The sequence below is a fragment of the Lagenorhynchus albirostris genome, chromosome 7 (genome assembly GCF_949774975.1).
Source record: "Lagenorhynchus albirostris chromosome 7, mLagAlb1.1, whole genome shotgun sequence".
NCBI lineage: Eukaryota > Metazoa > Chordata > Mammalia > Artiodactyla > Delphinidae > Lagenorhynchus > Lagenorhynchus albirostris.
The window spans coordinates 68,178,161-68,190,529 of NC_083101.1; the positions used below are offsets into that span (position 1 = coordinate 68,178,161).

Below are 12,369 nucleotides of genomic sequence, written 5' to 3' on the forward strand. Positions count from 1 at the left end.
AATAATAAAGGAATCTATTTAGCATATCTGTGTTTGACTGCTACTTAATAATGTTTAGTTTCAATAAAGGACAAACACATTCACATTTAGTTTAGAGATTTCTGCTTTTATAATCTGGCATCAGTTTATTTAAGGGATAAATAGGATAATAGAGGAAAAAAGACAATAAATAAAGTAAGAATACTCCTAGTTACAACAAACTAGCTAGGTTCAGTTTTTTCATATGCTAAATTTTGGGATTAGATTGAATCAGAAGTCTTCCCAAAAAAATTTTTTTTAAGTACAGAACTCTTTTTATCAAATGGCATATAAAGCCTCAATATATAGTACAGATAAAACAGAAGGCTGCTTAGGTTGAAGTGGGAAACGCTGGAACAGTCACAGGTTAAATTTGATTCATCCACAGCACCAGACGGTGCTGCAGAACACAGACTGAAAACTACCAACTAGACTACCAACTAGATCATCTCAGAAGTCCCTAAACTCTTGGATTTAGTCGAACAGCCACAAGTGATTTCAAAGACGTTCACAGACAGAAAAAGGCAAAAATTCCTAAACTTGCATTAAATAATTTTCACATATGTCTTTTTCTTCAAAAATTACATAATCCTCATGAGTCCCAACATTTAGATAAGAATAGAGGAAAAAAATGCCCTTGCATCAGAAATGTTGAATCTTTCCTGAAAACGTGGATCCGCAGTAGAAAAACACTGTCTGGTTAAGAGAAGAAAGTTACGAGCTATCTCACAGTGGAGAAGCTTGAAAGCTGGCTGAAGATGGGACTAAAATTAATTAAGAGAAAAAAAATCAATATGAAAATCAAATTTCTTTTACCTGTTGGCTAGATCACATTTAGTTTCCAGTATATCACTTGCCCTTCTGCAATCATCTTCCTGGGTATGTTGCTTACGTGTATCTAAAGGAATAGAAAAATTAATTACTCTTTAATTATGTTTGTACATTCTAATATTCAGAGATCTCTTGAAGTTATACAACAACCTCTAAACAGAAGAAAACAGAAAAATAAAATAAATGTTAAAGAAAAGGACAATTATTCAATTATTAAGTATAAAGTAGTATGCATGACAGTGATGGAGAATATGTACAATAGGCTTTTCTAGAAAGATAGCTCATACAAAGTTTCCCAAAAAGGGACAATCCATAATTCTCAAGTATTATATAGCCATGCTTCTTGTTTAAGTACACAGATAATGCAATTACCACATAAACCAGCCAAAAAGTTATACTACTTAGCATATTTTAGCCCAGCATCTATGACATCAGTCAACCTATGTATTTATTCTTCAACATATCATTTAATAACTATGTGTCATTACTGCACTAACAATAGGAAAAAGAAATTAAAAATGGAGACCTGTCTTCAAGGAGTCAGTACAGAATTATGGTATACTGCTACAGTATTATGACACAAGTATGCACAGAATGCAAGGAGGCAGAAAGGCACCTGGCCCAGAGTGGGGAACATGAAGAAGCCATGAAAGTACTAAGAGAATAAGTTGCATGTTTCGTGTGCCACAGCATAAGGTATATCTAGTGGAAGCATGATAGGCAATGAAATTGATGACAAAAGCCATGGCTATATTTCAAAGGATTTGATATTCCAGGAGCTCCTCTTCTTTCAACATGTTAGCTTCTGAAACACTATTTATACATGTGTCCAAAGTGTTACTGTATAAGAAGCCAATGTGTATACTATGTAAAGTTTTCCTTTTAATTCATCATAATGCCACCTCATAACATTTTCAATACCCTATGCTTTTGAACCTACTAATTATGATGGAGTTACTGTTATTTATAAAACATTCCAAAAGTAAGCACAAATACAACTATACCACAAGCTTAGTAGACAACCATTAACTAAAATGATGATGATATATTCAACATCTTGTTATAACCTATAATGTTAAAGAACTGAAAAAAAATATATATGTGTATGTGTGTGTATACATATATATATATATGTTCCATTTCAGATCACTGAATCACTTTGCTGTACACCTGAAACATTGTAAATCAACTATACTTTAAATTTTAAATATTTTAAATTTAAAGATTTTTTAAAAATAAAAATGATGATGCATAACTTTAAACACCATCTGGTGGTGGTAGGCAGAGTTCATGCACATTTGTTCTGGTATGAAAGAAAGTCTGTAAGGTAAAAGCTGCTAAGTGAAAAAGCATCTAGAGCCTTTTTCTCTTTTCCAAAGGTGATAGGTGATCAAAAGTCACTGGTGGGTATTACACCAAGAGATGAAAAGGATCATATTTACATTACAGGAAGATCACTGATAGCCATTTGGAATACAGAACAGATAAACTATTGGAGGCAGAGTACCTAGTTAGAACACAATCACATGCAAGAAATGATGAAAACTAAACTTAAGATGCAAAGATAGCAAAGGAGGGCACAGTCATAATAGTGCATTTAGGAGGTTAAAACAAACTAAACTCACCACTACAAAGCAAACGAAACTAAAGCAGACACTGACTCCTACTGTAAAGACACTACAACTACTAAATAAAATGTAAGAAAAAAGGAAAGCCCAGAAGAATAAAAATCATCACATGACAGAACCAAAGACGGAAAGCACAACAAGCAAGGTAAACTTAAACTGAGAAACAAGGGCTCAATGAGGCAGGCTCCAGGGGCTGAACACAGGAGATTTAAATGCCTACATGGTAACAAGAAACATCATCTCAGGCCTCTCAGGCTGGGATCTGAGAGACCACCATAAGACAAGACACTGCAAAGACTGCTCTGCCTCTAAAAAGGGATTATAAAAATTCTGCCAACTGGACAGGGAAAGCCTGCTGTCTACCTGGACTCCTTGGTGAAAAAAAAGTATAGAAGGAAGGAAGGAAAGATATCTAAAACCTAGCCTACTCAAAAGGAGGTGTGAAATCCATAATTACACTGGCTACTTGTTTTAGGAATCCCAAACCAAAGACATTAACTGCTCTAGTTCAAAAGAAATCCCTGGGACTCTTGGCCACTCTGTAGAGACCCTTCTGCAATCCTGGGCCCACATGACTCCTCCAGAGGTGGGGAACCCACTGAAGTTGAGATTTCATTCAAATATTTAAATATTATTATTTCAATAGAACATCAGCAGGCAGAGCATACCGGAGAAGTACCTAAAATGAAGAGATACTGGGAAAATTGATAAAGATAAAAATCAGTATATTTTAAATGATCAACAAAAAAGAAACAACAGGGGCCATAATGAAAGAAGATGACACCATGAAAAAGAATGGGTAGTTTTGAAAAAAGAAGCAAATAAAAAATACATTCATGAAAATTAAATACTAAATGGACAGGTCAAAAAGGAGATTAAACATAAATAAAGAGATAATTAGTGAACCATAGCGAGATACAAAGAAAATACCCAGAATGCAGGTCCAGAGTTACAAAGAGGTTATAAATATGAATGAGAAGTTATGAGATATGGGGGACAGAATTAGAAGTCCCAATAATATGAGGGATAAAAGAAAAGGACCAAAAGAATAAGAGAGGGGGGTAATATTACAAGAGATATTAGTGAATAAGTTTCCAGAACTGAAGAAAGATATGAGCCTTCACGCTGAATAAGCACACACAAGTTCCAAACAGGCTAAATAAAAACAAATCTACATTTAGACACAGCTCAATGAACCTGCATAATACAAAAATAAATAAGTCTTAAAAGCAACCAGAGATCAAAAATTACCTACAAATGAACGACAATTAGAGAGACAGCAAATGTTTCGAAAACAAAAGAAGGCAGAAAGCAATGAGATCATATTATTAAAGTCCCAAGGAAAAATAAGTGTTGATCTTGAATCCAAACTATCATTCATAAGTAAAAACAAAGATATTTTCAAAGAAAGACTAAGAGATCTTACTATTCAGGGTCTGTCACTAGAAGAAGTGAAAGATATACTTCGAGGTATACCTCTCAAAAGGAAGGAATAGAACAAAAGTAATATTGACCAAAAAAATCAGTAAATATATTGGTAAATCACACACAATGATTGTTAAAAAGAATTTCTATCAATGTCATTCTTTTTTTAACGGGTAGGGCATTATCCTAGAATAAAAGTAAGAGGACAAAACAACCATATACAGTGAGTGAATCCTCCTTGGATCCTGGTTCAAAAACAAACATTTACAAAAAACATATTGGGGGATAAGAGAAGTTTTATTTATAAACTTAAGAACAGCAGAACAGTATACGTATGGTTAGATTCAAAGTAAAATTATTTTTATAAACATACATCAGAATAAACTTAAGATTTAGGATAGTGGTTACCTCTGCAAATGCAGAATGAACAGTCAAGGCCAAGGGGTTAATATCCAAAATATACAAACAGCTCATACATATGAATATCACAAAAACAAACCCAATCAATGCATGCCGCAACTAAAAATTCACATGCCACAACTAAGGAGCCCGCAAACCATAACTAAGGAGCCCACCAGCTGCAACTAAGGAGCCCACCAGCCACAACTAAAGAGCACACGTGCCATAACTAAGGAGCCTGCCTGCTGCGACTAAGACCCGGTACAACCAAATAAATAAATAAAATATTTTTTTAAAAAGGGGCAGGGCTTCCCTGGTGGCGCAGTGGTTGAGAGTCCGCCTGCCAATGCAGGGCACATGGGTTCGTGCCCCTATCCGGGAAGATCCCACATGCCGTGGAGCGGCTAGGCCTGTGAGCCATGGCCGCTGAGCCTGCGCGTCCAGAGCCTGTGCTCCACAATGGGAGAGGCCACAGCGGTGAGAGGCCCATGTACCACAAAACAGAAACAAAAACAAACAAAAAAAAAGGGCAGAAGATCTAAAGAGACATTTCTCCAAAGAAGACATACAGATAGCCAACAGGCACATGAAAAGATGCTCAACATCACTAATTATTAGAGAAATGCAAATCAAAACCACAATGAGGTATCAACCTCACACTTGTTAGAACGGCCCTCATCAAAAAGTCTACAAATAATAAATGCTGGAGAGGATGTGGAGAAAAGGGAACCCTCCTGCACTGTTGGGGGGAATATAAATTGGTGCAGCCACTATGGAGAACAGTATGGAGGTTCCTTAAAAATAGAACTACCATATGATCCAGCAATTCCACTCCTGGGTATATGGGCGGGAAAAACGAAAACTCTGATTTGAAAAAACACATGCACTCCAATGTTCATAGCAGCACTATTTACAATAGTCAAGACATGGAAGCAACGCAAGTGCCATCAACAGATTATTAGCTTAAGAAGATGTGGCATATATATACACACATACACACACAATGGGTATTTCTCAGTCATACAAAAGTGAAATATTGCCACTGGCAGCAACATGGATGGACCTAGAGAATATTATGCTTAGTGAAATAAGTCAGAGAAAAACACTATATGATATCACTTATATGTGAAATCTAAAAAATAATACAAATGAATTTATATACGAAACAGAAACAGACTCACAGACACAGAAAGCAAACTTACAGTTACCAAAGGGGAGAAGGAAGCGGGGGAAGGGACAAAGGAGTATGAGATTAACAGATAACAAACTACTTTAATACATAAAATAGATAAGCAACAGGATTTACTGTATAGCATAGGGAATTATAGCCAATATCATGTAATAGCCTATAATGGAATATAACCTGAAAAAAAAAAAACCAAAATCACTATGCTCTGCACACCTGAAACTAAAATATTGTAAATCAACTACACTGCAATTTTAAAAAAAAAGAATACTCAAGGAAGGGTGGATACTCAAGGGTTAACTACACTTTTTTAAAAAAGTGTACTTTTTAAAAAAACTAAAGCAAATACTGCAAAGATTTGACAAGAGTGTTCAGTAAACAGGTATTTATAATATTCCTGTACTTAATAATGCTGAAATGTAATTTTTTAAAACTACTGAAAAGAAAAATCACTTCCAGCAAGATGTAATATGTAAGGTATAGGAGGGAAAAAGCTGTTGTACTTTAAGCAAAGTAAAGTGGTTTACTACAAAAAGTATAAAATAATGTTGAGGTTCCCCAGCCCAGACAAAGGCTCTAGAGGAAAAAAAAAAAAAGGAATCCCAAGAGTACAAACTGTGCAATGTGTGAAGGAAAGGGTTACCCCCAAAGAGCCTATCAAACACTTTTAAAATGTGGACTTCTAACTAAACTTCAAAAACAGACACAAATATTCCCTCACTCTGAAGGCGACATAGAAATCTCCAAATGGACGTGAGGACAATTTCATGGTTTCACAGGGCCTAAACTAAGTATGCCAAGAGTACAAAGGCCCTTTCCATGCTGAAGTGAGAACACAATGGCAACCAAATATGCCAAGAACTATCAAAGCAATTCTATCATCATAAGCAATGCTCTGTATCTGAAAATCTTTTTCATTCATCAAACTATGCAGTCTTTTGTGTCTACTCTTCTGCTGGCACCTATCCTTGACCCTTGCTCTCTGGTCTATGATCTTTCCCAACTAGTGTCCTCCCCACATACACCTGACTCCCAAAGCAATCACCTATCCTAGCTGTGTTCATCCTTTTTCTTCCTAAGTCCTGTGCTAACTGCTGCCATGACCGATGGCCTGCCTAAACTCAACTGTAGCCTATACTTATTACCTGCTCCAGATTGGCTACATAATTCATACATTTTTTATTCATTTATCCCTCCACCTATCTACCTTACATTTACTGAACCCAATAAAAATTTCTTGTACACAGATACTAGGCAATTGGTGAAACTGAGTATGAAATTGATATTAGATATTGTAGAGAAATTAATTTTTTAGGTGTGATAATGGTATGATATTTGAGGAAACTGAGATAATTATTAATTTTAGGTGTAACATTAGTGTGGTAATTAAAGAGGAAAAAGTCCTTATTTTCATGGGAATGCATGCTGAAACAGAGTGAAGTGTTAAGGTCTCAGACTTACATGGTTTAGCAAACAAACATACACATTTAAAGCAAAAATCTCAACTGCTGAAACAAGCAACAGTTAAGTATTCAGGTAATTACTGTACTATTCTTTCATGTTAAAAAATTGTGGGCTTCTACACAAAACTTGTAAGTGAACATTTATAGCAGCATTACTCATAATAGCCAGATGGTGGAAATAACCCAAATGTCCATCAAAGGACAAACAGATCAACAAAATTCGATTCAATCATACAACAGAATGTATTCAAACAAAGTAATGAAGTATCGATACATGCTACAACTTGGATAAACCTTGAAAACACTGTGCAAAGTAAAAAGCTGTGCAACTGAAAGAAAGGAGACACAAAAAGCCTTATGTTAACGGAGGCTCATATGACTGAAATGCTTTGTGCATTTCACCACAGTAAATAACTGGGAAAAAAAAAACATGAAAGTTTATAAAAGAACTGTTATCACTGTGAGAAATATTAATGAGATTGAAGTTTAAAAGAGAAAAAATAACCAACCTGGAAGTGAAGCAGGGTACTGCAAAAGAATACTCTTCTCATATGCTTCTTCTGAGGCAGGATCAAACGAAAGGGGAGACATAGGTGGTAAAAGATCCACAGCCTTAAAACACAGAATTTGTTATTTTGAAATATACACACTTTACTCAGTACCACAGTAACAATACTAAGCAAACCTAGGAATGGATGGTTTTTTTTTTTCCCTAACGAAGAAAGAATTAGCAAACATACAAATTATCCTGTAACTATTTTTAAACTAAGGAGTATGATATTAGGAACAAGAGGACTACTTTGCCCTCCAACTATGCCTCAAATGTAATAGTACCTAAAATAAAGAGGAATGTCTCAATTTCTTTTTTTTTAAATTATAATCCTTACTGTTACTGGCCAAAAACTCTGGACCTAAATCTTGTTGTCTTTGTTGAAAGATGAACCAACTGCATGGAAAGGTTTGAGATGCACTGGCAACAAAGTGAGACTCACTCTTCACCGAGATCAGAAGTATTAAAAGGGGATTGCACATTGTCCTTGTTTGAGTCACTTATTAAATGCCACTCGGGACTTCTAGCCGGGGTGTGTCCCATGGAGACTCACCCCCACCCCCACCCCCGCCATAGCTGTGAAGCTCAGAGCACTGCTTTGCAACAAACTAAATTCTCAACGTGTTCATAGGGACTGTGGGGCTTGGTCTTTGGTCAAAGGCTCAGCCATTCCAAGGAGTCCTACCATATTTTTGCTTCCTGCTCTAGTAGGTCTAGTGTCCTGGGTTTGGGGTGAGACATGTGGACTAGAGCTGTTAGATTGCACAGGGGACTGAGTGTTCTTCATGTTCTGCATCTTCGGGCATGCACAGACCCCCAGAGGATACGGTCCAGGTCCCTTCGCTCTGACGGAGAACTTTACCATGTCGAACTGCTGTGTTTACCATGTGCGTTTGTTACCTTTTCATCCTCATCTTTCTCATCAGAAACTTGTGGTTTTACTCTTTCAGGTTCTTTTACTTCTGGTCTCCGTGTGCTAGCTAGATGTTTGGGTTCACTTTTGTGCCTCTTTTCATCTTTGTCTTCTCCTTCATTCGTTTCAGCCTGAGCTCCTCTGGGCCTCGCATCTCTGTCTGGCTCCTCCTTAGATTTCTGTTTAGGTGTTAGTCCTTCGGTTTGACTTCTGAGTCTCTTTTCTTCCTGGAGGTGACCAGGCTTTACTTTATCATCTCTTTCTTCTTCTTCTACGTGTGTTCCTGGTCTTACTCTTCCCGGTTCTTCTGCAGGGAGCGGTCCAGCAACTTGTTCTCTGGATGTAACTCTACGTCTCTTTTCCTCCTGGTCTTTTTCTTCTTCATCGACAGAATCATCTGATTTTGCTTTTTCAGTGTCTTCCTCAGGCTTCCGTTTGGCAGGGCCCCCTGTGAAATGAGATGTGACGGTGGTCTGCCTGGTAGTTTGCCTTGTAATCCTGGGGCTACATGAGACTTCAGATTTTGTTTCTCCATCGGACTTGCTTCTCCTGGGCATGCAGTTTGGAAACAGGTCTGGGGGACTTGTTCTTCTCTGCTATTTCCACTCTGTTGTCCTCACCACTTGTCTGGCTCCCGTTTTCTACACATCCATTCACTTCCCGACTGAAAGCATGAGCTCCGTTCTCCAAGGACAAATCTTTATTTAAAAGGGATTTGGGGCTTCCCTGGTGGTGCAGTGGTTGAGAGTCCGCCTGCCAATACAGGGAACGCGGGTTTGTGCCCCGGTCTGGGAAGATCCCACATGCCGCGGAGCGGCTGGGCCCGTGAGCCATGGCCGCTGAGCATGCGCGTCCAGAGCCTGTGCTCCTCAATGGGAGAGGCCACAACAGTGAGAGGCCCACGTACCGCAAAAAAAAAAAAAAAAAAAAAAAAAAGGTATTTGACTTGTGCCAGGTAGCCCTCCTCTGATAATTCTTCTTTATGTAATTTGGTTTCCAAGTCACATAACTGATTCTTTATTTCTGTCTGCAGAAATTCATGCAAGAGATTCCACTTCTCCTTCATGCATTCCTTTTCTGCTAAACTATCTCTTTCCAAATCTTTGAGCCGGATGGTCTCGAGGATTTCGTGAGCAACATCGTGAGGTTTGTCGTAGACCGGCAGCGGCCACAGGTAGACAGCAGGCTCAGCCCCCACAGGCGACTTGAGCCTCAGCGCCAGCTTCTCCCCGATCTCATTTTCTTTTTAATACAATCCACTGAATCTAAAAATATAAACTATATCACAACAGCAGCTTAATGAACATTCTAATATGTATTTAGAAAAATCACAGAAACCGAAATATTTGAACTTTAGGCTCAGATGCAAAGATGAGAAGCATACACACATATAGCATTTCCAGGTCATTTGTACCATGATAAATCAAGAGTTTGCAAGAGATTAAACTACTCTCCAAAAGTCAAGTCAATATTACTTACTGGAGTCCAACCTTTTATTAGACTGAAAGGAGACAGGCCGAGAAATTCTTTCCAATTTTTATGCCATTCTTCTTGTTTTTCAACAATAGAATGTTTTATAGTTGAGACATCTTCTTTTATTTTATACCTGTAATGGCATAAAAAAGAACTTCATTCAAAACATGAATATATAAAAAGAAGCACTGAGAAAAAGTGTTGAAGTAAGAATATTATAGCTCATAGAGAAAGGGCAGAAAGTATAACTGAAAGTTCAACCAATTCAGCACACCTAAATTGCATAAACTCTCCCATTGAGAGTTCAGAATCTAAAATACCTTGTTTCCTTTTAATACCAAATAGCAATCATACATCTGTACTCTATTTATCTTTAAAAATATTGGGTTGGCCAAAAAGTTCGTTCGGGTTTTTCCCTAAGATGTTACCCAAACGAACTTTTTGGCCAATCCCATACAATTTTTTCCTGGTTCTGAACTCAAGTTGAAATTCTACTCCTACTCTCTATCCATTTCTAAAGAGAACCCATACCTCCCGGTCACCCTGCTCAATATAAACAAATTTTTTAAAACCTAGTTCTATTAGTAGACCCTACAAAAGAAAAGCTAGAGAAAAGTCAGAATTATTTGATAAAGAATTATCACTCAGGGCAAATAATATACTCCAGACAAAAGAAAACTACATTAATTTTCCTTGCTACTTCATGTGTCTCTCTAGAAGTTGGTGACATAAGGTTTTTGAGTACGAGTAAAATTTTCACACTTGTTTGCCAAAGCTACTGAGTTGTTAACTAAACAAGAGTTGTGCTGAGAAATTATCAAAACCACCCTACTCCTACCCCAGTGAAATAACAGAAGATCTTTCTAGTGTACCTCATATGCTTCAGATCTGACAATCTTTCTCTCTGAACTTTGGTCTCTTTTTCAAGGAAGTGAAGGTCTATTGTCAGTCTTGCTTGGTTAGCCTGACAATGTTCATATTTCATTACTTTCAAGACTTCATTTAATAACTGAATAACTGTTAAGAGATTCAATTTTCCAGCCTCATAAACATTTCCTATGTGCAACTGAAAAAAAAAAGTAGTGAACTATAGATTGTTAACATAGTAAAATGCTACAAAAATATATTTACATTTTTCACTATTATATAAAAAGGTTACCTTAAAAAAGAGTGGAAAAAAAAGAACGACTGTCTACCCAAAAATAAAACTATGTAAATAATTCTGGCCCAAAGAAAACTACTGTGGAAGAATTAACACACCATGCTACACTTGTATATCATGCAAAAAAGCTGAAACTAGAATAAAAGAAATGCAAATAAATGGAAAGCAAAATAAAGACTGAGGAGAAAGATCAGGTTTGGAGAAAGATCATGAATTCATGTTGTACCAAAAGTTGCAAATTAAAGGACCCCTAAACGTTGATTCCAAACTTAAGACATGTTTATTTGGCCTACACAGTTCCAATGTTTTAAAATCATCTGAATTAGTTGCTAATATTTTTTAAAATCACAGATTTCACACAAAATTAGTACCCCAAAGATCTCATCATTTCCTACTTTACCCCTATTGTTACACATAATTAGCATACTTCATCTATATAGTATTACCTGCCTAGCCCCTGTAGGAATCTGAGTTTACAGATCCTGATTTTTATGTACTCTGAATTTGAAGTGCCTGACATGTTACCTATTAAAGTGAAAACTCTTCAGGGTCACAACAATATTTTATCTTTATATCCCCTTCACTATAATAATACCTGGCACATAGGAGATGCTCAAAAAATTTTAAGTTTACTAAGAAAAATAAACGTAGGCTATTCAGATGGAAATGTCCCATAAGCAAGTGGAAATAATTTGATGTAGTTTGAGTTGAAGGGGAGAGACTGGAAATACCAATCTGGTAATATTATTGTATAGGAGGCTGATGAAGCCATGGAATTGGGTAAGAAAATACAGATGGATTTATAATGTGGGAAAGAAAAGGGGCCATTAAAGGAACCATGGGGAACATGTTCATTTAAAAGTTAGAGAAAAAGGAACCAGTGGAAAACTGGAGACAGCAGTCTGAAACACCACAGGAAGACAACGACACTGAGGTCACAAAAGCTAAAGGAAGAAAACACTTTAAAACATTTAATACCATCAAGACGAAAGAAAAACGAGAGAAGAGTTTTTTAAAAGAAATTTAGCATTCAGGAGATCATTGGTGCTCTCTTTGAGAATTTATAAAAAACTAAGTACCATATCATCTTCCTACTAAGTACCTTCTACTCTCTACACTATATGATGTAGCGCCGTACAACGTTCGGACAATGAATAAAGGTCAATAGATGTGAATATAAACACCTTTAACAGTACCCCTCTTACCAGATATATTCACAAAGGTAAATTCTGAAAACAGTAGAAAAACACTGTGAGAAAAACAATATACAACATATAAAAAAATTCTGTGAAGGGAGTTTTCTCAAAGCTCCCTTAATTAT

The 12,369-nt window shown here is 36.7% G+C and overlaps 2 protein-coding genes across 2 annotated transcripts in view; both read right to left on the bottom strand.

Moving 5' to 3' along the window:
* The window catches only part of HAUS6 (HAUS augmin like complex subunit 6), a 43,275-nt gene that overhangs the window by 14,579 nt on the left and 16,327 nt on the right, over positions 1-12,369 (bottom strand). Inside the window, exons 9-12 of the mRNA XM_060155112.1 lie at positions 10,759-10,952; positions 9,893-10,019; positions 7,460-7,562; positions 835-916 (exon numbers count right to left, since the gene is read on the bottom strand). Of these exons, the coding sequence (XP_060011095.1) occupies positions 835-916; positions 7,460-7,562; positions 9,893-10,019; positions 10,759-10,952 (506 nt within the window). The remainder of the gene's footprint in view (positions 1-834; positions 917-7,459; positions 7,563-9,892; positions 10,020-10,758; positions 10,953-12,369) is intronic.
* Positions 7,943-9,803, bottom strand: LOC132523093 (DNA (cytosine-5)-methyltransferase 1-like). Its single transcript, XM_060153651.1, is given in 4 exon segments — positions 7,943-8,968; positions 8,970-9,139; positions 9,366-9,655; positions 9,752-9,803. Coding segments are annotated over 4 exon segments (1,122 nt in total). The 3' UTR covers positions 7,943-8,358.